Below are 25371 nucleotides of genomic sequence, written 5' to 3' on the forward strand. Positions count from 1 at the left end.
AAGCAGGAGCTGATAGGATCAAAATTAAGATGAGCAAACCCATACACACTGAATTTGGCGCCAAGTTGGTAACCTGTCTATGGGTAGGACCTGTAGCCCAGCCACTTGCCAAAATGGATATCCTCACCCAACTGAATTCATCTTTACGTTTCAACGATAGACAGTTAACGTGGTCCATCAGAACCCTACAAAGGAAAAAATTAAAAGATCACTCCATCTGCGCTAAAAACAAGGACGATTGTGGGTTACTAAAAATGGAACCCATCGTTTTTACAGGAACACCTCCGTCTTGCACCAAACAGGAAAAAGGGACTTTGATAAAAATCCACAGCACTTACAACAGCCTGGTGTGGCCTATGCAAAAGATAAGTAGGGAATGTATATTAACTACAACATCACATGGGCTGTCAAGACAGATTCTGACTGAAGCCTGTAGAACAGCAGAGGATCAGTCTACCAATATTTACACAGACTCCTGCTACCCTTTTGGCGTTGCCCATGACTTTGGAAGGACTGATCGGACCTTATCATCCAGATTCATTGGGGCAAGAGGAAATAATGAATCAGAACTTGAAACAGCGATTGGCTAAATACCAGGAGAGAATGCCTTGCCCCCAGTTATTACAAATATTTTTGTGTAATGTGTCAGGACTATTCCCAACACAGGCAGGCCAATATCTCTATCCTAGATAACAGATTTACAGAATGGCAAATGTCATATTATCGTACTGTCAAGTGCTGTAAGTTCTGTTTCCTCACAGGTATCGGCTGCATGGAAGGACTCGTCAGAGGGAGGTCACAACATTGTACCAAGCAAGTGGGTTCTTGTGAAAAAGATCTATAATGAACTCTTGGGTGCAAAGTGGGAATGACCATATCAGATATGGCTAATATCCAGTTTCTGTCAAGGATTCACATCTCCTACATCAAATGGACATTCCACACTAACTATGTATGTTCTCTTTTTGTAAAGTGCAGTTGCCAATTAACTGTTAAAAGTATATACTATTTCCAACTGTGAACCATATCCCTGCAAGCCCCTCCATCATCTAAAAGACCCAAGTGGTATATTTAAGCTAGGATAAGAATTGAGTGATCCTCTTTGAAGGGTCTCAGGAGAATCAAAAGAGAGGGACTGAGAGATATTGTATTATTGGTATCTCTACTCACTCAGCAGTTTGCTATGTTCATTAGCACCATGTTCCCATTCATTCATAACCCTTTAGTAACCTGTTGTTTACTATAATGAGCATTTTTGTAGTGCATTTTACTGTTGCAAGATAGACTAAATTAAAACATGAGGTGGAGATGCTGGTGGTGGACTGGAGGAGCAGCGCTCCAAAAGCTAGTACTTCCAAATAAACTTGTTGGACTATAACCTGGCATTGTGATTTTAAGTTAAAATATTACTTCCATACCCATTACTGCAACTTCACACCTTCAACCTTTATCAGACCTCTATTCAGAAACAACACCCTCACCACCACAGTGTCTTCAGGATGCACCTGAAACTATGGAAAGATTGTAATATAAAATCAGCCATTGCCGAACGTTTCTCAGGACTGAATAGATTGCAGAACATCGAACAATTTCCCTGACTAGTACATACTTGTTAAATACATTGTTATAGGTATCTTTACAACTCATTCACCAGTTCACTATAAACATTATCATCATGCTCCCATTCATTCATTACATTTTAGAAACCTGTTGTTTACTATAATGCATTTTTATTCATTAAACCACATTTTTGTCATGCATTTTACTATTGCAGGATAGACTAAATTAAAACATTACTTCCATACACATTACTGCTCCTTCACACCTTCGACCCTTAATCAGACCTATTTACATCAAAAGCTACCTCTGAATAAGTATCCAAGATTACTAACCTATTCAACAATACCCTTCCAACTGTTTCCACGAAACAACGAAAACTATGAAAACTTACCAACCATTTCTCAAGACCTGAATAGATTTTGGAACATCAGTTTACCCAACTAGTAAAAGCATTGAACAGGGCCACTGTCCCCTTTACTGTCAAAGCAGTGCTTCCATGAAATTGTATGAATGAATGAAACTCTCTTTAGCAAACAGTAAACAAATCTCACAACCCAGCTGGAGTAATCAGTTTAATATGCTTTATTCTTTTATTAAGTACATATATGAATTTCAAACTTATTTAGAGCATATAGGCCTAGTAGTTTTACTTAACATTTGCTAACTTAAAAGACAAAAGGGCTAACACCTCTTAATTATGCAAACAGACTGGACAGACATTTAATCCCATCAGAAGGTAACAGCCACCATATAACAAATGTTTAGACCATCTCCCTTTTACCCAAGAGATTAGGCAAACCTTGATGTATAATAGGGAAAACAATGTAACACCATAGTGATAGAATTTCAACATATGTAAGAAGTGTGTATAAAGAAGCTACTGTAAGAACAGTATTTTGGGATTCCATCACCAGCTTGAATTGTGCTACTGTGGTTGCTGAATACAGAGATAATTTTCGCCGCACACCGATTTCGGTCATTATTTAACCACAATTCCACAGGTGTATCCTATATATCATGAAGGACTGCACAATGTTTACTGATGGAGACTAGATGAGACAACAGGAAAATTGAGAGATGGGGGTCTGAGGCTAACTTCACAAGTAAATGGGTCTTGGATAGTAAATCAAGGGATAATGAGGATGGAGAATACTTATATTTGCTCAGCACTGGGGAAAAGGTCCTCACAAACAATTCACAAAAAAAACCCTTGTGATCACTATTTCAGCACAGCTGAACAAAGGTTTTACCAAAATTCAGACATTTAGTCGTCAAAACAGTTAAACCATTAATGGCAGAATAGAGCTTGAACTACCAAGTGTATCCTCAGGCACAGCATTTGGCTAATTTTCAATCAATCAATATTAACAATTTCTACCATCCCTCCAGAAAGCCTGTTCTATAGATGGCTTGCTCACTCTCATTGAAAATGTTTCCAAGGTTACTTCCCTTCATCCAAAGGATATGTCCTCCGAATCTGCTGTTCGAGACAAGATGAAATAGCTTGTAATAAATTTCCATTAATGACTCCCTATGGAATTTTAACTATTGTACTTACATAATCTTTCAACCTTCTCTTCATTAGTTTGTCCAAATATGCAATTTACCTAGTTAGTCAATTAGTCATGCAGTAGCTGTATCTTACTTTTATAGTTCTCCGTACTGTATGTAATATAAAAATGTAGCTATACATATTTTATGAAGTAAAATTACTCCACGAAATAGAGATTTCACTTTTCTGGGGTGCATTTAAACTTCACCATATACTAACTACATAGTGGAATTGGAATCCAGTTCTAATTATCAGATAGTATCTACATTTTACTTTATTTTCAATGTCTTTAGGGGCAACCCAGAAAATAACAATTACCTGTTTGATAGCACCACGTTGCATCTCCCGTTTTAAGGCTTGCTTCAGGATATATCCTCTGCGCTCCAGTTCCAGTGACGGATACTTGTTAATGATATATTTTCGAATGGCAACAACGGAAGCACCAGACTTCTGAAAACAAGCCTGATAAAAAATATACAGTATTTTAAAAATGTTTCCTTTCCAGCTGTGGATTTGAAACAGCTCATTACAATAATCGCTCTACAAAAATGATAGTATTGGAACCAAATTACTTAATTGATAGCAATAATTGCAAGTGCTGCCATAAATAACTAATAACAATATAGCAGCAAGCCACATATTAGGTAAACATTTAAGATTTGTACATCATGATGCTAACACTCAGATGCAACATCTTTGCTTTTAAATTGGGAAAATGCTTGCTGTAGCTACTAAATGTGTATAAGATGCACTGCAGCAATTTGCTAAGAATCCTTTGACATCAATTTCCAAACTAGCAACCTCAACCACCTAGAAGGGCAAGGGCAGTGGATGCATTACCTCAAAGTTCCCTTCTGAACAACATACCATCCTGACTTGGAACTACGTCACCATTGTTTCACTGTGTTGGGTCACAATCTTGACACTCCTGAACAGCACTGTGGGTGTCCTTAGACATCCAAAGATTGTAGCATTTCAAGAAGGCAGCTCACCACCACCACCACCTTCAGGGGACTTAGCGATGGACAATAAATGCTGGTCAGCAACACACTCATCCTATGAACGAATAAGAAGTTCAAGGTGATCAGACTGCTGCAATCACCTCTTTGCCTATGGCTGGAGTGAATTCCTCATTTTGAATCTGCATCAATTGCTTGGAATATGTTCTACATTTCTTTATTCTTAATGGCAAAGTTGTGTCTTAGCTCAGGCACGGCTTTCTTACAAGAGTCAGATATCATAGCTTCAAGCCCAAACTGAAAAATTTGAATAAAATGGAGACTCTACTTCAGCACAATAGAGAGGGAATGCTGCATTATTCAGAGGCACACAGAAGGGGAGGTTCCCCAATACCCATGGTCAGCACTATCTAGCAACGTCACCTCAAAAAACTGTGTATTAGGACACACTTATTATTTCAATCTGAAAGACTAACTAGGTGGTGAATTTTACAACTTCAGTAGCGACAATGCTTCAAAAGAAGCCTTGGTTGTAAAGCATAAAACATCGAAATGGAGAATGTTGCAATATAAATCAAATTATATTTCATTCAAAGATGTCATATGGTAACTGCACTGGGACTGATATATGGATATTCAGACTCTCAAATGAGCAGAATCAGAATTCATCAATAACCTCAAAAACATTATTTCATTAAACTTAATGCCGCAACTTACAAGGAAAGTATTCATTTCTTCATATAGTTAGTTCCTGAACTCTGTAGCGTTAAGCTCAGGGTCTGCATTAACTTGCAAAGAATACAATACCTCAGAGGCCTCAAGATTTCTCGGTTCCCATCTAATTCAGTCTTTTTGTCAAGGTGGTTAAAAACAGTCCTCCTCAACCTTCACATGCTTACTTCAACACAACCTGCACCCATCTCCCCTACCAATTCAACAGTTAAAAATCACAAAATAGAATTCAGCTTCAGTTATCTACAGTGGCAGCACAGCTCAAATACTGAAGTATCTTGAGAAGCACTTAATAGAAGCTGGCATATAAGCCACCAGGAACAACTTTAAGCTATGGTACTTTTGTCAAGAGATTTCAATTATTGACCAAACCAAAAACATCATTAACTGCTGCCACCAAATTCAACCCTTCGCACTACGCCAGGCTCTGACATTCCTTACAATGACCAGAGTTTCCCATCTTGTACACTAATCTCAAGAACTATTTCCACAATCATTACATTACCCATCCTCATGTTAATTATTTGCTGCTGAAAATCCTTATAGAAGTCGTTCTCACATCAAAAGTGAACTCATCAAATGCTCCTGTGGAGGTGACTGCTGTCTTTTACACTATATAAACAAAGCTCAGCTGCCGGTGTTCTATCCATTGCTGGAAGCTAGTTATTGAGGAACCCCTCAAATGTTGTACTGTTACCCATCTATTTAAATGCTATCATAGTGTCATCAAAATCCACAGGTGTAGTCTCTACTATTTGAAGATTTCCGGTCAAATGCTCCTTTATTCTAATTGTTCATCTATCAGCATTTATTACTAATTTTGGCTCCATGTTTGAGAATCTAGTCCCCAAACTATCTGCTTCTTCACACTGGATCAAGTGCATAAATCTCCAGGGTTTGAATTCGTGACCATCTAACTTAAGAGATAAGAGTGCTATCACGGTGTCAACACTTTCAGATTAACAAGTTATGGGGGATTCCATCACCAGAATGAGTTTTAAACTTATTCAAAGATCGGTTTGTTTAAACAAAAAGTGAAACCGTTATTTCTGTGATCTGAACTTTCACAGCAGCCAAAAGATATAGTTGCTCGAGCTGCAGTGAGAAAGCTTAACGAAACTTGAAAAGCTCGCAACATCTATAACAGACATTTTTCCGTACCTTAATAGCTTCAATGACAATAGCATCCATTTTTGGTCGTGTAGTAGCACTGATCTGAGAATTCTTCTGCACTCGAGCCAGTTGACTAGCAGACAACGTCGCCCAAGATGGAATGGTCTTTTTAATTTTCTTATCCTTGGATGGTTCCTTTTCTCTATAACAAGAGTCACAAATAACACTTAAGCACTGTTCACACTAACATTTTCTGGGAAAACCATAACCTTTTTCAGTGCTACAAAATGCTTCATGTTTATTAAGTCATTACCTTAATTGAAAAGAGTGACCATTTAAATCAGAACATTGGGAGAGCTTTATATTCCTTCAGATTTAACATCACAACCTTGGGAAGGGGCAGACAGGAACATAGTTCAACACCTCAACAGGAAAACACCAACAGTGCAAAACATCCACTATACTGTAATAGGTAAAAAGCTCAGATTACAATTTGAAACATTTGTTACTGTGTTCAGATTCAATATACTGTTCAAAACATGACAATGCTATAACTCAACTTGGAGGACACCAGTTTCATGTCAGGTGAATTGGCCATGCTAAATTGCCTGTAGTGTTAGGTAAAGGGGTAAATGTAGGGGAATGGGTGGGTTACGCTCGGCGGGTCGGTGTGGACTTGTTGGGCCGAAGGGCCTGTTTCCACACTGTAAGTAATCTAATCTAATCTATAGAACTATAAATGTAGCTATGTTGGGGATTTTGTTTTATTCATTCAGAATGTGGGTGTCACTGTCTGGTCCAGCAATTATTGGTCATCCTTAGTTGCCCTTGAGATAGTGACATTGAGCTGTCGTCTTGAGCCAGTGCAGGCAACGCGCTGTCGGTAGATCCACAATGCCATGAAGGATGGAATTCCAGGATTTTGACCCTACAACAACGAAGGAACAATAGTACATTGCCAAGTCAGGATGCTGAGTGGTTTGGAGGCAAAATTGCAGATGGCGATACTACCATGTATCTGTTGTACAATCTTTTTAGACGGAGGTTTTGTCGGTTTGGAAGATACTGTCTAAGGAGCTTCGATGATTTTCTGCAGTGCATTTTGCAGATGGTACACGTGGCTGCTGCTGAGCGTCAGGAGCACATGTAGCTGCTTTGCCCTGGATGGTGTCAAGATTCTGGAGTATTACTGGAGCTGCATTCATCCAAACAGGTGGAGAGTATTCCATCACACTCCTGACTTCTGCCTTATTAATTGTGGACACGCACTGGGGGGGTCAAGAGGGGTGTTACTTGCTGCAGGCTTTCTAGCCTGTGACCTGCTCTTGTCTGGGTAGTGCAGTTCAGCTTAGTTTCTAGTCAACGGTATCTCCAAGGATGTTGATAGGGGGGGAATAGTGATGAATAATGTTACCAACTGTCAAGGGGTGATGGTTATATTGTCTCTTATTGGGGATAGTCATTGCCTGGCATTTGTGTGGTGAATGTTTCTTGCCACTTTTCAGCACAAGCCCGGACATTGTCCGTATCTCACTACTTTTGGACATTAACTACTTCAATATCTGAGGAGTCATGAATATTGTTAAACATTATGCAGTCATTGTGAACATGGCCACTTCTAACTTGGTAATGGAGGGAAGATTGAAGCAGTTGAAGATGCTTAACCTAGGATACTATCTGGTATGACTCCAATCAGTGGAGAGCTTTCCACCCGGATTCCTGTTGACTCGTTTTGTCAGGGCTCCTTGATGCAAAGTACAAAAACAAGCCCTTGATGCTAAATGCAATCATTCTTGACATTCTTTGAGACTTTCTAGCAACTATTACAACTGAGTGACTTGCTAGGTCATTTCATGGGACAGTTAAAAAGTCAACTATTACTCTGGATCTGGATCCATGTACTGGCCAGATCAGGTAAGGATTGTAGTTTAGGGTTTAGAAAAGATTTACTAGGATGTTGACAAGATTAGAGGGTGCAAGCTATAGGAAGAGGCTGAAAAGGCTGGGGCTGTTTTCCCCAGGAATGTAGGTGGCTGAGGGGTGACCTAAGAGAGGTTGATGAAGTCATGAGGGACATGGAAAGAGTAAGTTGTTAAGCTCTTTTTCTCAGGGTAGGGGAGCCCAAAACTAGAGAGCATAGGTTTAAGGTGAGAGGAGTAAAGTCAAAAAGGAACCAGAGGTTTTTCATGCAGATGATGATGCATGTATGGAATGAAGTGAGGAAGGGTTTACAGGGATATGAGCCAAATACTGGCAAATACGACTGGATCGGTTTAGGATGGTTGGCACAGATGGTTTCCATGCTGTATGACTCTCATTAGTGAACCAGGTGGGTTTTGCTGATTGTCACTTCATCACTGGACTCTTAATTCCAGATTTTTATTGAATTCGAAATTTCACCATCTGCCATATCTGAATTTGAACCAAGGTACTCAGAATATTACCTGGGTCTTCGAATTAATAGTCTAGCAATAATAACACTACCAGCAGCCTTGCAAAATCTCAACAGCTGGAGCATTTACAGGTCTGAAGCACGAAATATCTGCCCTGAAAATGACTTTATTCACAACTACCCTTGTTCAACTAATGCTTATTATCAGTTTCAACTGAGATTGCTGGGTTCCAGGAGGAGGATAGTGAGAATAATGCAAATTAGATATGCTGTTTTAGAAATTGGTGACATTCTCATCTCACCTGAAACAACATTATTTCTTTTAGTATGGACCTGTAAGCTTTTATTAGCTTCCAACATTTAAATGCTGCAATTTGTACTCTTTTAGTTGCTTAAAGAGAACAAAATCAGTCCTATGCAATGTAAAATTTCTATTCTCAGTGGCAATTTTTCACAACCCTATTTTTCTGCTTTACCCCCAAATTCCCTATACTTTCCATGCTCATTTTCTTTCTTATTTGCTCCATCTTGTCTTTTCACCTGATACTCCCTTTCATTCACCTCGATCTACCCATTTAGGAAGAACAATGGGGAAAACTGTATTCAAGAGAAAATGTAGTTTTGCGTCATTAAAACGTGGAACTGAGGAATATCATAACTGAAGATATTCAAAAGTCTGGAAATTTCTATTCTACTATAACCAATACAATGGCTGCAGTGCTTAGAGTCTGATCTGTGAAAACAAGTTAGATCACAAGATTAGGAACAGAATTAAGCCATTCAGCCCATCAAGTCTGCTCAAGTGATCATAGCTGAAATGCTTCTGAACCCCAGTCTCCTGCCTTCTCCCCATAACCTATGAAACACTTACTAATCAAGAACCTACTTTCCTGTCTTGAATACACACAAGACTTGGCCTCCATAGCCATGAGTTTCATGGATTCACCAACCCTGAAGAAATTCATTTTTACCTCTGTTCTAAAGGCTGCCCCTTCATTCTGAAGCTGTGCCCCAGGTCCTCGTCTCACCTACTCATGAAAACACCTGCTCCACAACCACTCTACCAAGGCCTCTCATTATTCTCTAAGTTTCAATGAGATCCTCCCATCTCCCTCATCCTTCTAAATTCCAAGAGTACAGATCCATAGTCCTCCAAGATAGGTGGAGATGCTCCTCAACTAATATGCCATTCACCCCCCAGGGTCACCGTTGCAAACCTCCTCTGGATCCCATTCAATGCCACTATATCCTTCCTTAGATAGAGACCACAAGTCCTCTCAAATTTCCAAATGAAGTCTGACAAGAGCCTTACACAGCCTCAGCAGGACATCTCTCCTCTTGTATTCTATCCCTCTTCAAATAAATGCCAACACTGCATTTGCCTCCCACACTGCCAACTTAATCTGCACATTAACTTTAACAGAATCCTGAGCTGGGATTATTAAGCCCCTCTGGAAGCCTTTTCCTTTTCATAAGATAGTCTATGCCTCTATTCTTTCCACATAATATTCCATCTGTCACTTCCTGGCCTACTTTCCAAGCCTGTCCAAGTTTTTCTCCAGCCTTCCCGTTCCTCAACATTACCTGTTCCTCCCCCTATCTTTGTGGCATCTACAAACTTAGCAACAATGCCCTCAGTTCCTTTGTCCAGATCATTAGTGTATAATGCAAATAGTTGTGGTTCTAACACTGACCTCAGCAGAACTCCACTAGTCACTGGCTGCCATCCTGCAAAAGACCCCTTTATCCCCACTCTGTGCCTTCTGCCAATCAGCCAATCCTCTGTCCATATCAGCACCTTACCCCTAACACTACAGACTTTTATCTTATTTGGTAGTCTCCCTGCTTGGCAATTTGTCAAAGGATTTATGGAAATACAAAACAGATCATGTCCACTGACTCTCTTTTCTTTAACTTGCTTGTCACTTCTTGAAAACATTCCAACAGATTTGTTAGAAGTGGCCTCCCCTTGACAAAGCTATTCTGACTCAGCCCTATTTGACCACAATCTCATCCCTAATAATGGATTCTAAAATCTTACCAATGCCTGAGGTCACGCTAATTGCCTATAGTTCTGTCTGCTGCTTCCCTCCCTTCTTAAACAGGGGTGATGCATTAGTCATTTTCCAGACCTCTGGGTCCCTCCCCAATTCCAGTGATTCCTGAAAGATCACCACCAGTAACCGAACAATCTCCTCAGCTATCTCTTCAGAACACTGGGTGTGGTCCATCATGTCCAGGTGGCTTATCCACATTTAAATCTTTCAGTTTCCTCAGTACATTCTCCTTGTGATGGCACTACATTCATCTCTGTCCCCAATTCTTGAAGTTCCTGTTTGCTGCCGGTGTTTTCCACTGAGAAAACTGATGCAAGGTACCTATTCAGTTCCTTCATAATTTATTTCCCCATTACTACTTCTCCAGCCTCATTTTTCAGTGCTCCAATGCCCAGTCTATCTTACTTTTTATAACTCTTAAAAACTTGCAATTTTAAAAAATATTGCTAGCTTACTTAACGTCATATTTCATCTTCACACCACTCCACCTAGGTTTATTAAAAAGTTGTCTTCTGGTGTTTGAAGATTTCCCTGTCGTTGTCACCACACTGTATGCTTTCTCTTTTTGTTTTTATTTTGTCCCAGACTTCCCTTGTCAGCCATAGTTGCTTCATCCTCCCCTTAGCATGTTTCCTCTTCCGAGGAATGAATTTTTGCTTTTCCTCCCAAATTACCCCCAGAATCTCCTGCTGTTGCTGCTCCACCATCTTCCCTGTTAGGCATCCTTTCCACTCAACTCTGGCCAGTTCCTCTCTTATGTATGTCATTACAATTATATCTGAATCAAGGTTCCTTCGCTTTTAAGTTCCCTAATCAAGTCTGCCTCATTACACATCAAATCCAGAACTGCCTGTTCCCTACTGGGCTTTACCACAAGCTGCTCCAACGAATTCACTTGTAGACATTCCACAAACTCCTTTTCTTGGGATTCGCTACCAACTTGAATTCCCCAAACCACTTGCGTATTGAAGTCCCCATGATCATTGTAATAGTCCCTTTCCTACAAACGTTATCCACTTCCTGCTTTAAATTCTTCACATCCTGATTATCACCAGGAGACATGTACGTGATTCCTATTAGGGTCTTTTTTCCTTTGCGGTTCCTCAACTTAACCCACACAGATTCTATACCTTCCACCTCTACCACTTCTCGCTATCGATTTAATTTCATTTCTTACTAACAAGGCAACAATGCCCCCTCTCCTCATCTGGTTGTGCTTTTGATAGGACATATCCTTGGATATTTAGTTCGCAGTCCTGATCCCTTTGTAGCCACACCTCTGCAATACCCACATCATACCTACCAACTTAAAAAAAAGTGTTAGAAGCTCATTTACTTTATTTTGTGTATTGTGTGCACCACCCTCAGTCCTGCATTGATTGCCTCCGTACCTGCTGTGCCCGAAGTTACACTCCTGAGCCTTTCCATACTCAGAGTCCTACAGCCCTTCGGCTCAAACTGGTCCACGCTGACCAAAATGTCCATGCATGCTAAGTCTACTTCCCTGCACTTGGCCCATATCCTTTTAAACCTTTCCTATTCACTGTACTTGTCCAAATGCCTTTTAAATGTTGTTAATGTAACTACCTCAACTATTTCCGCTGGCAGTTCATTCCATAGATGTACTACCCTCTTATAAAAAAAGTTGCCCGTCTTTAAAAGCTTCTATTTTATTCTTTCCCCTCTAAACCTAAACTGATGCCCTCTAGTCTTCGATTCTCCAACTCCTGGGAAAAAGACTGAGTGTATTCACTCTATCCATGCCTCTCATGATCTTATACACTTCTCTAAGATCTTCCCGCAACCTCTTACACTCTAAAGAAAAAAAAAGTCCTAACTTGTCCAACCTCGTCCTATAACTTAGACCCTTGAGTCCTCGTAACATTCTTGTAATTTTGTTGGGTACTCTGTCCAGTTTAATAACATTCTTCCTATAGCAAGCTGACCAAAACTGAACACAATATTCCAAGTGTGGCCTCACAATGTCCTGGACAACTGCAACATAACTTCCCAACTTCTTTACTCAATGCCCTGACAGACGAAAGCCAGTGTGCTAAAAACCTTCTTCACGGCCCTGTCTACTTGCGACTCCACTTTCAGTCCTGTTCTGTCCTATAACTTTTTCTGAAAGCTTTAATAACCTCTGCTAAGGTTATTCATAATTTTATTCATAATTTTCTTTGCAACAGAGCCCACCTTCTACTGTTTAGTTTAATGCTGTATCTACAGCCCTAGTTATGCGATTCGTCAGGACTCTGGTCCCAGCATGGTTTCATACAGCCCTTTCCGTCAGAATATCTTCCTCTTTCCCCATTACTGTTGCCAAGGTCCCATGAATTCAAACCCATTTTTCCCACACTAATCTTTGAGCCCATGAGTTTGCCTGTTTAATGCCATTGACCCTATACCAAATAGCCTGTGGCTCAAGTAATCTGGAGATCATTACATTCTTGGTTCTGCTTTTTAATTTAGCCCCTGGCTGTTCATACTCCCTCAGCAGAATCACTTTCCTCTTTTTACCTATATTTTTGGTTCTTACTTGGATCATGACAACTGGGTCTTTCCTTTTCCACTCCAAATACCTCTGCATCCCAGATGAGATATCTTGAATCTTGGCACCAGACAGACAGAACAGCCTTCAGGACTTTCAATGCTGGCTAGATAGAACAGTGTCGATTCCCATGATGAAACTATCCCAGTCATCATCCTTCTTCTCCTGTTATTGGATACCTTATTACACTATCAATAAAATGTGTATGCATACACTTGCCAATCACCACACTCATACTTACTCCTTTTTAGGTTCCTCTGGTGATTTGGTTTCTTTCTCTTCATCTCCACTTTTTTCTGCTTCTTTCTTTTCCTCTTCCTGGGTTGAAGTGTCATTTTCAGGTTCCTCCTCTGCTGACACGGATTCTTCTGATGTCACATCAGCATCTTCTCACAGAGAAAAGAGAAGTGAACTCTGAGCAAATCTTATAAATGTAAGTGCAGACCACTGGAATCTGCTGCCCGTGAAACAAGCTAACAAGCTCCAATTCATGCTGCCTTAGGGACACACCACATATTTCAGTTGAGAGCACACAGACACAGCTGGACAGATCCAACGTTTATGGCATTGCCATACTTAGGTTGGATTATAGTTGAGATATAATCAGTGAACACCCGCAGGTTCTGAAGAGAGAATTGGTAAAATAAATCTTATTGCTAATTCGGATTAATGCACAAATTAGGTACTTTTCTCATTAAAATTAAGGTTTCTAGGTAATATTTGCAACATAACTGTCAGGTAACTGCCATCTTAAATAAAGGACAATCCAGGTAAATGGTCTGACATTAAACAGAACGGCGGCACGGTGGCACAGTGGTTAGCTCTGCTGCCTCACAGCGCCAGAGACCCGGGTTCAATTCCCGCCTCAGGCGACTGACTGTGTGGAGTTTGCACGTTCTCCCCGTGTCTGCGTGGGTTTCCTCCGGGTGCTCCGGTTTCCTCCCACAATCCGAAGATGTGCAGGTCAGGTGAATTGGCCATGCTAAATTGCCCGTAGTGTTAGGTAAGGGGTAAATGTAGGGGTATGGGTGGGTTACGCTCCGGCAGGTCAGTGTGGACTTGTTGGGCCGAAGGGCCTGTTTCCACACTGTAATCTAATCTAATCTAATCAGAACTGCCATTGGCAGGTCCTCTACCAATGACAACTAGGTAATTAACAGTGGCCAAACGCTGAAATTACTTGCTCTTGCCCACATTATATAAATAAAAATAAGGGGTTTGCCATTTCAGTCCGAGGTGAGGTGGTATTTCTTCACTCAAGGAATAGTCAGTCTTTGGAATTCTTTACCCGAGAGGGCTGTGTGGAAGCTCAGAAAGTGGATATGCTCCAAGACAGAAATTGACAAAATTTCTGAATAATAATTGCATGAAAATTGAGGCAATCAAACACTTTGGAAGCTTGATACCATCTAGATGATCATAGTCTGCCTGAACCACTGCTTGCAATTCACTGTATATATCACATTTTGGAAGCAATATTTCAATATAATTGGTACCTGTCGTAGGCTTGTTTTTCACAGGTGTGTCCTGTGCAGAAGGACTTGCATTCCGTCGAATAGGCATGTCTTCAATGTGGTACTCAATGATCTGTTAAAGAGACTATATAAAATAGTTTAAGCCAAATACTATTAACGGACAACATGAAATTCACCAAACAATCTGACAGAAGGGTTTGGATACTTTGGTTCACAACTGCCCAGTTTAGTGAACAAGTGTAGATTACTGCACAGAAAGCTCACTTCCAGTTTCAGTAGATGCAATATAACTGAAGTAGAAAGATTGTACCTGAAAAATCTCTTGTGCAGCAAAGTCTAACAAAAGTCGATCATAACTTTAAATTTATTCAATCAGTCTGAACCGTACAATTATAGTTATGGTCAAAGAACACCAAAATATTATTCTTCTCCCCACCAAATCCACATCGACCATAATCGCAAACTAAACTAGTCCACCTGCCTGCACATGGCCCATATCCCTCCAAACATTTCTTATTCATGTACTTATTTAAATGTCTTTCAAATGTAACTGAGCCAACATCCACCACTTTCTCTGGGCGTTCATTCCACACACTAACAACTCTGTATAAAACAAAATTGTCGGTCATGTCTTTTTAAAATCTTTCTCCTCTCATCTTAAAAATATTCCCCCTGGTCTTGAAATCCCCCACCCGAGGAAAAAGCCACCTGCAATTTATCTTATCTGTACTCCTCATAATTTTATAAGCCTCTGTAAAGTAACCCCTCAAACTCCTAAGTTCCAGTGAAAAAAGTCCCAGCCTATCCAGTTGGTGTCTTTTGATGTGATAATTAAAGAGTTTACAAGACTTTAGACTGACCTTTCAAAAAGATTGTAAAACGTGGGACATGTATCAGTAAAATTATGACAAATTTGCCAAACTTCTCAGAACGACTTTTGCAAATAGAATTCAGTATCAATTCGTATATGTATTAGATGATCAAATTTGAAAATTAACTTAAGATTTACTTACTGAATCATAGCTTACTGAAATTAGATAAAAATGGCAAGTGCTAACAGGTTATAGGATCATACTTGCAACTGTACACAAGTGAGTACCAAAACTCAACAGAAAGTTGTTGACAATTATGACACTAAAGCCTTTAAATATGATTTATATTTCAAAACTTGAAAGACCACCTGCTTAATGTTCTTGAATACTAAAAGGCAGTTCATGTGTCCCAGAGCCTGAAGGCTGTGGAAAGCATAAACAGATCTTCAAAAACGTATTGTCCCAGTTGCAGCCAATGGCATATAGCCCTTATAGATACAATACCTAATCAAGCAAATATATTCAATACCTTCCCCGCAAAAAACACTTGCGCAAACATCCCTAATAACTTTGGAATGATTAAGAATATGGGGTCAAGCATAAAAAAAAACTGTGAAGTCTAATTCACAACAACTTTCCTTCAGAAATAACCTCAACACAGTAAATCATTCCTATGAGGGAGGCGGGTGAGCGATGCGGGGAGGGTGGGGGTTGGGGGGCGGGAGGGATGGGGGGCGCAATACGGGGAGGGCGAAGGCGAGAGGGCGAAGGCGAGAGGGCGAAGGCGAGAGGGCGAAAGCGAGAGGGCGAAAGCGAGAGGGCGAAAGCGAGAGGGCGAAAGCGAGAGGGGGCAGGGTGGGCGGGCGGGCAGCGAGAGAGGGAGGGGGCAGGGCGGGGGCAAAGCGAGAGAGGGAGGGGGGGCAGGGCGGGGGCAAAGCGAGAGAGGGAGGGAGGGCGGGCGGGGGGCAAAGCGAGAGAGGGAGGGAGGGCGGGCGGGGGGCAAAGCGAGAGAGGGAGGGAGGGCGGGCGGGGGGCAAAGCGAGAGAGGGAGGGAGGGCGGGCGGGGGGCAAAGCGAGAGAGGGAGGGAGGGCGGGCGGGGGGCAAAGCGAGAGAGGGAGGGAGGGCGGGCGGGGGGCAAAGCGAGAGAGGGAGGGAGGGCGGGCGGGGGGCAAAGCGAGAGAGGGAGGGAGGGCGGGCGGGGGGCAAAGCGAGAGAGGGAGGGAGGGCGGGCGGGGGGCAAAGCGAGAGAGGGAGGGAGGGCGGGCGGGGGGCAAAGCGAGAGAGGGAGGGAGGGCGGGCGGGGGGCAAAGCGAGAGAGGGAGGGAGGGCGGGCGGGGGGCAAAGCGAGAGAGGGAGGGAGGGCGGGCGGGGGGCAAAGCGAGAGAGGGAGGGAGGGCGGGCGGGGGGCAAAGCGAGAGAGGGAGGGAGGGCGGGCGGGGGGCAAAGCGAGAGAGGGAGGGAGGGCGGGCGGGGGGCAAAGCGAGAGAGGGAGGGAGGGAGGGCGGGGGGCAAAGCGAGAGAGGGAGGGAGGGAGGGCGGGGGGCAAAGCGAGAGAGGGAGGGAGGGCGGGGGGCAAAGCGAGAGAGGGAGGGAGGGCGGGGGGCAAAGCGAGAGAGGGAGGGCGGGCGGGGGGCAAAGCGAGAGAGGGAGGGCGGGCGGGGGGCAAAGCGAGAGAGGGAGGGCGGGCGGGGGGCAAAGCGAGAGAGGGAGGGCGGGCGGGGGGCAAAGCGAGAGAGGGAGGGCGGGCGGGGGGCAAAGCGAGAGAGGGAGGGCGGGCGGGGGGCAAAGCGAGAGAGGGAGGGCGGGCGGGGGGCAAAGCGAGAGAGGGAGGGCGGGCGGGGGGCAAAGCGAGAGAGGGAGGGCGGGCGGGGGGCAAAGCGAGAGAGGGAGGGCGGGGGCAAAGCGAGAGAGGGAGGGCGGGCGGGGGCAAAGCGAGAGAGGGAGGGCGGGCGGGGGCAAAGCGAGAGAGGGAGGGCGGGCGGGGGCAAAGCGAGAGAGGGTGGGGGGGAGGGCGGGCGGGGGCAAAGCGAGAGAGGGTGGGGGGGAGGGCGGGCGGGGCAAAGCCAGAGGGTGGGGGGAAGGCGGGCGGGGCAAAGCCAGAGGGCGGGTGGGGCAAAGCCAGAGGGTGGGGGAGAGGGTGGGGGAGAGGGTGGGGGGGAGAGGGTGGGGGGGAGGGCGGGTGGGGGGGAGGGCGGGTGGGGGGGAGGGCGGGCGGGGCAAAGCCAGAGGGTGGGGGGGAGGGTGGGGGGGGAGGGCGGGCGGGGCAAAGCCAGAGGGTGGGGGGGAGGGCGGGCGGGGCAAAGCCAGAGGGTGGGGGGGAGGGCGGGCGGGGCAAAGCCAGAGGGTGGGGGGGAGGGCGGGCGGGGCAAAGCCAGAGGGTGGGGGGGAGGGTGGGGGGGAGGGCGGGGGGGGCAAAGCCAGGGGGGGGGGGGGGGGAGGGCGGGGGAAAGCCAGAGGGGGGAGGGGGGGGGAAAGCCAGAGGGGGGAGGGAGGGGGGACGGGGGGGGGGGAAAGCCAGAGGGGAGAGGGGGGGAGGGGGGGGGAAAGCCAGAGGGGGGAGGGGGGGGGGGGGAAAGCCAGAGGGGGGAGGGGGGGGGAGGGCGGGGGAAAGCCAGAGGGGGGAGGGGGGGGGAGGGCGGGGAAAAGCCAGAGGGAGGGGGGGAGGGCGGGGAAAAGCCAGAGGGAGGGGGGGAGGGCGGGGAAAAGCCAGAGGGGAAGGGCGGGCAAGGCAAGGGTGGGTGGAAGGGCGGGCAAGGCAAGGGTGGGTGGGAGGGCGGGCAAGGCAAGGGTGGGTGGGAGGGCGGGCCGGGGGGGGGCAAGGCAAGGGTGGGTGGGAGGGCGGGCCGGGGGGGGGCAAGGCAAGGGTGGGTGGGAGGGCGGGCCGGGGGGGGCAAGGCAAGGGTGGGGGGGGGGGCAAGGCAAGGGTGGGTGGGAGGGCGGGCCGGGGGGGGGCAAGGCAAGGGTGGGTGGGAGGGCGGGCCGGGGGGGGGCAAGGCAAGGGTGGGTGGGAGGGCGGGCCGGGGGGGGGGCAAGGCAAGGGTGGGTGGGAGGGCGGGCCGGGGGGGCAAAGCAAGGGTGGGAGTGCGGGCGGTAGGGAGGCTGGGCGAGTGGCAGGGTGGGCGGGAAATGCAAGAGTGGGAGGGGGGAGCAAAGCAAGAGAGGGTGGGGGGGGCAAATGAAGAGTGGGCAGGAGGGCAAAGCCAGAGTGTGCGGTGTGGTCGAAGCAAAAGGGGGGCGATGCAAGAGGGAGGTGGGGGGGCGATGCAAGAGGGGGCGGAAGAGAGCGGGGGCGATGCAAGCGGGAGCGGGGGCGATGCAAGCGGGGGCGTGTGGGGCGGGCGATGCAAGCGGGGGCAGGAGGGGGGGCGATGCAAGCGGGGGCAGGAGGGGGGCGACGCAAGCGGGGGCAGGAGGGGGGCGACGCAAGCGGGGGCAGGAGGGGGGCGACGCAAGCGGGGGCTGGAGGGGGGGCGACGCAAGCGGGGGCTGGAGGGGGGGCGACGCAAGCGGGGGCTGGAGGGGGGGCGACGCAAGCGGGGGCTGGAGGGGGGGCGACGCAAGCGTGGGGCGGGCGGGCGCGACGAAAGCGGGGGCGGGCGGACGGGAGGGCGACGAAAGCGGAGGCGGGCGGGCGGGAGGGCGACGAAAGCGGAGGCGGGCGGGCGGGAGGGCGACGAAAGCGGAGGCGGACGCGCGACGAAAGCCGGGGCGGGCGGGAGGGGGGGAAAAGAGAAGAGGGGGAACGGGGGGGGGGGGGGAGGAGAAGAGGGGGAACGGGGGGGGGGGGGGGGGAGGAGAAGAGGGGGAACGGGGGGGGGGGAGAGGAGAAGAGGGGGAACGGGGGGGGGGGAGGAGAAGAGGGGGAACGGGGGGGGGGAGGAGTGGGGGGGGGAGGAGTAGGGGGGGGGAGGAGTAGGGGGGAACGGGGGGGGGAGGAGTAGAGGGGAACACGGGGGTGCAAGAGGGGAACACGGGGGTGCAAGAGGGGAACACGGGGGTGCAAGAGGGGAACACGGGGGTGCAAGAGGGGGAACGGGAGGGGGAACGGGGGGGGGAACGGGGGGGGGAACGGGTGGGGAACGGGGGGGGGGAACGGGGGGGGGAACGGGGGGGGGAACGGGGGGGGGAGAAGAGGGGGAACGTGGGGGGGGAGAAGAGGGGGAACGTGGGGGGGGAGAAGAGGGGGAACGTGGGGGGGGAGAAGAGGGGGAACGTGGGGGGGGAGAAGAGGGGGAACGGGGGGGGGGGGGGGGAGAAGAGGGGGAACGGGGGGGGGGGAGAAGAGGGGGAACGGGGGGGCGGAGAAGAGGGGGAACGGGGGGGCGGAGAAGAGGGGGAACGGGGGGGGGAGAAGAGGGGGAACGGGGGGGGGGAGAAGAGGGGGAACGGGGGGGGGGGGAAAGAGGGGGAACGGGGGGGGGGGAAAAGAGGGGGAACGGGGGGGGGGGGAAGAGGGGGAACGGGGGGGAGAAGAGGGGGAACGGGGGGGAGAAGAGGGGGAACGGGGGGGGGAGAAGAGGGGGAACGGGGGGGGGAGAAGAGGGGGAACGGGGGGGGAGAAGAGGGGGAACGGGGGGGAGGAAGAGGGGGAACGGGGGGGGGGGGAAGAGGGGGAACGGGGGGGGGAAGGGGGGAACGGGGGTGGGGGAGAGGGGGAACGGGGGTGGGGGAGAGGGGGAACGGGGGTGGGGGAGAGGGGGAACGGGGGTGGGGGAGAGGGGGAACGGGGGTGGGGGAGAGGGGGAACGGGGGGGGGGGGAGAGGGGGAACGGGGGGGGGGGGGAGAGGGGGAACGGGGGGGGGGGGGAGAGGGGGAACGGGGGGGGGGGGGAGAGGGGGAACGGGGGGGGGGGGAGAGGGGGAACGGGGGGGGGGAGAGGGGGAACGGGGGGGGGGGGGGGAAGAGGGGGAACGGGGGGGGAAAAGGGGGAACGGGGGGGGGGGGGAGAGGGGGAACGCGGGTGGGGGAGAGGGGGAACGGGAGCGGGGGGGAGAGGGGGAACGGGAGCGGGGGGGAGAGGGGGAACGGGAGCGGGGGGGAGAGGGGGAACGGGAGCGGGGGGGAGAGGGGGAACGGGAGCGGGGGGGAGAGGGGGAACGGGAGCGGGGGGGGGAGAGGGGGAACGGGGGCGGGGGGGAGAGGGGGAACGGGGGCGGGGGGGAGAGGGGGAACGGGGGCGGGGGGGAGAGGGGGAACGGGGGCGGGGGGGAGAGGGGGAACGGGAACGGGGGGGGAGAGGGGGAACGGGAGCGGGGGGGAGAGGGGGAACGGGAGCGGGGGGGAGAGGGGGAACGGGAGCGGGGGGGAGAGGGGGAACGGGAGCGGGGGGGAGAGGGGGAACGGGAGCGGGGGGGAGAGGGGGAACGGGAGCGGGGGGGGGGAGAGGGGGAACGGGGGCGGGGGGGAGAGGGGGAACGGGGGCGGGGGGGAGAGGGGGAACGGGGGCGGGGGGGAGAGGGGGAACGGGGGCGGGGGGGGAGAGGGGGAACGGGGGGGGAGAGGGGGAACGGGGGGGGAGAGGGGGAACGGGGGGGGAGAGGGGGAACGGGGGGGGAGAGGGGGAACGGGGGGGGAGAGGGGGAACGGGGGGGGGGGGAGAGAAGAGGGGGAACGGGGGGTGGGGAAGAGGGGGGGGGGGAGGAAGAGGGGGAACGTGGAGGGTGGGGGGGAGGAAGAGGGGGAACGTGGAGGGTGGGGGGGAGAAGAGGGGGAACGTGGAGGGTGGGGGGGAGAAGAGGGGGAACGTGGAGGGTGGGGGGGAGAAGAGGGGGAACGTGGAGGGTGGGGGGGAGAAGAGGGGGAACGTGGAGGGTGGGGGGGAGAAGAGGGGGAACGTGGAGGGTGGGGGGGAGAAGAGGGGGAACGTGGAGGGTGGGGGGGAGAAGAGGGGGAACGTGGAGGGTGGGGGGGAGAAGAGGGGGAACGTGGAGGGTGGGGGGGAGAAGAGGGGGAACGTGGAGGGTGGGGGGGAGAAGAGGGGGAACGTGGAGGGTGGGGGGGAGAAGAGGGGGAACGTGGAGGGTGGGGGGGAGAAGAGGGGGAACGTGGAGGGTGGGGGGGAGAAGAGGGGGAACGTGGAGGGTGGGGGGGAGAAGAGGGGGAACGTGGAGGGTGGGGGGGAGAAGAGGGGGAACGTGGAGGGTGGGGGGGAGAAGAGGGGGAACGTGGAGGGTGGGGGGGAGAAGAGGGGGAACGTGGAGGGTGGGGAAGAGGGGGGACGTGGAGGGTGGGGAAGAGGGGGGAACGTGGAGGGTGGGGAAGAGGGGGGAACGTGGAGGGTGGGGAAGAGGGGGGAACGTGGAGGGTGGGGAAGAGGGGGGAACGTGGAGGGTGGGGAAGAGGGGGGAACGTGGAGGGTGGGGAAGAGGGGGGAACGTGGAGGGTGGGGAAGAGGGGGAACGTGGAGGGTGGGGAAGAGGGGGAACGTGGAGGGTGGGGAAGAGGGGGAACGTGGAGGGTGGGGAAGAGGGGGAACGTGGAGGGTGGGGAAGAGGGGGAACGTGGAGGGTGGGGAAGAGGGGGAACGTGGAGGGTGGGGAAGAGGGGGAACGTGGAGGGTGGGGAAGAGGGGGAACGTGGAGGGTGGGGAAGAGGGGGAACGTGGAGGGTGGGGAAGAGGGGGAACGTGGAGGGTGGGGAAGAGGGGGAACGTGGAGGGTGGGGAAGAGGGGGAACGTGGAGGGTGGGGAAGAGGGGGAACGTGGAGGGTGGGGAAGAGGGGGAACGTGGAGGGTGGGGAAGAGGGGGAACGTGGAGGGTGGGGAAGAGGGGGAACGTGGAGGGTGGGGAAGAGGGGGAACGTGGAGGGTGGGGAAGAGGGGGAACGTGGAGGGTGGGGAAGAGGGGGAACGTGGAGGGTGGGGAAGAGGGGGAACGTGGAGGGTGGGGAAGAGGGGGAACGTGGAGGGTGGGGAAGAGGGGGAACGTGGAGGGTGGGGAAGAGGGGGAACGTGGAGGGTGGGGAAGAGGGGGAACGTGGAGGGTGGGGAAGAGGGGGAACGTGGAGGGTGGGGAAGAGGGGGAACGTGGAGGGTGGGGAAGAGGGGGAACGTGGAGGGTGGGGAAGAGGGGGAACGTGGAGGGTGGGGAAGAGGGGGAACGTGGAGGGTGGGGAAGAGGGGGAACGTGGAGGGTGGGGAAGAGGGGGAACGTGGAGGGTGGGGAAGAGGGGGAACGTGGAGGGTGGGGAAGAGGGGGAACGTGGAGGGTGGGGAAGAGGGGGAACGTGGAGGGTGGGGAAGAGGGGGAACGTGGAGGGTGGGGAAGAGGGGGAACGTGGAGGGTGGGGAAGAGGGGGAACGTGGAGGGTGGGGAAGAGGGGGAACGTGGAGGGTGGGGAAGAGGGGGAACGTGGAGGGTGGGGAAGAGGGGGAACGTGGAGGGTGGGGAAGAGGGGGAACGTGGAGGGTGGGGAAGAGGGGGAACGTGGAGGGTGGGGAAGAGGGGGAACGTGGAGGGTGGGGAAGAGGGGGAACGTGGAGGGTGGGGAAGAGGGGGAACGTGGAGGGTGGGGAAGAGGGGGAACGTGGAGGGTGGGGAAGAGGGGGAACGTGGAGGGTGGGGAAGAGGGGGAACGTGGAGGGTGGGGAAGAGGGGGAACGTGGAGGGTGGGGAAGAGGGGGAACGTGGAGGGTGGGGAAGAGGGGGAACGTGGAGGGTGGGGAAGAGGGGGAACGTGGAGGGTGGGGAAGAGGGGGAACGGGGGTGGGGGAGGGAGGGGGAACGGGGGTGGGGGAGGGAGGGGGAACGGGGGTGGGGGGGGGTGGGGAACGGGGGTGGGGGGGAAACGGGGGTGGCGGAGGGGAGGGGGAACAGGGGTGGGGGGAACGGGGGTGGGGGGGAGGGGAGGGATAACGGGGGTGGGGGGGAGGGGGGACGGGGTGGGGGGGGAGGGGGGACGGGGTGGGGGGGAGGGGGGACGGGGTGGGGGGGAGGGGGGACGGGGTGGGGGGGGAGGGGGGACGGGGTGGGGGGGAGGGGGAACGGGGGTGGGGGGGAGGGGGAACGGGGGTGGGGGGAGGGGGAACGGGGGTGGGGGGGAGGCGGAACGGGGGTGGGGGGGAGGCGGAACGGGGGTGGGGGGGGAGGCGAACGGGGGTGGGGGGGAGGCGAACGGGGGTGGGGGGGAGGCGAACGGGGGTGGGGGGGAGGCGAACGGGGGTGGGGGGGAGGCGAACGGGGGTGGGGGGGAGGCGAACGGGGGTGGGGGGGAGGCGAACGGGGGTGGGGGGAGGCGAACGGGGGTGGGGGGGAGGCGAACGGGGGTGGGGGGGGGAGGCGAACGGGGGTGGGGGGGGAGGCGAACGGGGGTGGGGGGGAGGCGAACGGGGGTGGGGGGGAGGCGAACGGGGGTGGGGGGAGGCGAACGGGGGTGGGGGGGAGGCGAACGGGGGTGGGGGGGAGGCGAACGGGGGTGGGGGGGGAGGCGAACGGGGGTGGGGGGGAGGCGAACGGGGGTGGGGGGGGAGGCGAACGGGGTGGGGGGAGGGGGAATGGGGGAACGGGGGGGGGGGGAAACGGGGGTGGGGGGGGATGGGGAACGGGGGTGGGGGGGAGGGGGAACGGGGGTGGGGGGGAGGGGGAACGGGGGTGGGGGGGAGGGGGAACGGGGGTGGGGGGGAGGGGGAACGGGGGTGGGGGGAGGGGGAACGGGGGTGGGGGAACGGGGGTGGGGGGGGAGGGGGAACGGGGGTGGGGGGGAGGGGGAACGGGGGTGGGGGGGAGGGGGAACGGGGGTGGGGGGGGGAGGGGGAACGGGGGTGGGGGGGAGGGGGAACGGGGGTGGGGGGGGAGGGGGAACGGGGGTGGGGGGGGAGGGGGAACGGGGGTGGGGGGGGAGGGGGAACGGGGGTGGGGGGGGAGGGGGAACGGGGGTGGGGGGGGAGGGGGAACGGGGGTGGGGGGGAGGGGGAACGGGGGTGGGGGGGGGAGGGGGAACGGGGTTGGGGGGGAGGGGGAACGGGGGTGGGGGGGAGGGGGAACGGGGGTGGGGGGGGAGGGGGAACGGGGGTGGGGGGGGGAGGGGGAACGGGGGTGTGGGGGGAGGGGGAACGGGGGTGTGGGGGGAGGGGGAACGGGGGTGTGGGGGGAGGGGGAACGGGGGTGTGGGGGGAGGGGGAACGGGGGTGTGGGGGGAGGGGGAACGGGGGTGGGGGGGGAGGGGGAACGGGGGTGGGGGGGGAGGGGGAACGGGGGAGGGGGAACGGTGGAGGGGGAACGGGGGTGGGGGAACGGGGGTGGGGGAACGGGGGTGGGGGAACGGGGGTGGGGGAACGGGGGTGGGGGAACGGGGGTGGGGGGGGAGGGGAGGGGGGGGAGGGGAGGGGGTACGTGGGGGGAGGAGGGGGTACGTGGGGGGAGGAGGGGGTACGTGGGGCGGAGGAGGGGATACGTGGGGGGGGAGGAGGGGGTTCGTGGGGGGGGGGGGAGGAGGGGGTTCGTGGGGGGGGGGAGGAGGGGGTTCGTGGGGGGGGGGGAGGAGGGGGTTCGTGGAGGGGGGGAGGAGGGGGTTCGTGGGGGGGGGGAGGAGGGGGTACGTGGGGGGGGGAGGAGGGGGTACGTGGGGGGGGGAGGAGGGGGTACGTGGGGGGGGGAGGAGGGGATACGTGGGGGGGGGGGAGGAGGGGATACGTGGGGGGGGGGGAGGAGGGGATACGTGGGGGGGGGGGGAGGAGGGGTTACGTGGGGGGGGGAGGAGGGGATACGTGGGGGGGGGGAGGAGGGGATACGTGGGGGGGGGGGAGGAGGGGATACGTGGGGGGGGGGGAGGAGGGGATACGTGGGGGGGGAGGAGGGGGTACGTGGGGAGTGGAAGAGAGCGGGGGAAAGAGACTTGGGAGTCGATGGGGTCGAGTCCTCCCTACAGTCGGCGTGAGTAGCGCATGCTCAGTGCCAACCCTGAACAAACGAACACAAACGCGTTCATTCAAAGCAACGATTCGGCGCAAATCCGAGATCGCAGCGCCTCCACCAATGGGGCTGAAATTCACACACAGCTCCGACGATAATCAATCCGCTCGATTCGAACTACACTTTAAACATTTCCGAGGTACTTTCTTGAATAAAATGAGGTGCCCCGAGATATTTTTTTTAAAAAACACAACTACAAAATGGCGCTGCCAAAATCAGGCTCGTAGCCGCAGGGAAACTGGACCCTTGACCACGGG

General features: G+C 53.0%; 1 protein-coding gene across 2 annotated transcripts in view; it reads right to left on the bottom strand.

The window, feature by feature from the left end:
* The window catches only part of hp1bp3 (heterochromatin protein 1, binding protein 3), a 39537-nt gene that overhangs the window by 13971 nt on the left and 195 nt on the right, over nucleotides 1-25371 (bottom strand). Inside the window, exons 2-5 of one of the 2 annotated variants that reach the window (XM_043675550.2) lie at nucleotides 14413-14515; nucleotides 13158-13302; nucleotides 5965-6118; nucleotides 3431-3574 (exon numbers count right to left, since the gene is read on the bottom strand). In XM_043675550.2, coding sequence (XP_043531485.1) covers nucleotides 3431-3574; nucleotides 5965-6118; nucleotides 13158-13302; nucleotides 14413-14479 — 510 coding nt within the window. In that variant the 5' untranslated portion in view covers nucleotides 14480-14515. The remainder of the gene's footprint in view (nucleotides 1-3430; nucleotides 3575-5964; nucleotides 6119-13157; nucleotides 13303-14412; nucleotides 14516-25371) is intronic. The other variant, XM_043675551.2, reaches the window with a different exon arrangement.

This window comes from Chiloscyllium plagiosum, unplaced genomic scaffold (genome assembly GCF_037043375.1).
Source record: "Chiloscyllium plagiosum isolate Xiang-an unplaced genomic scaffold, Cpla_swu_hap1 HiC_scaffold_37, whole genome shotgun sequence".
Lineage (NCBI taxonomy): Eukaryota > Metazoa > Chordata > Chondrichthyes > Orectolobiformes > Hemiscylliidae > Chiloscyllium > Chiloscyllium plagiosum.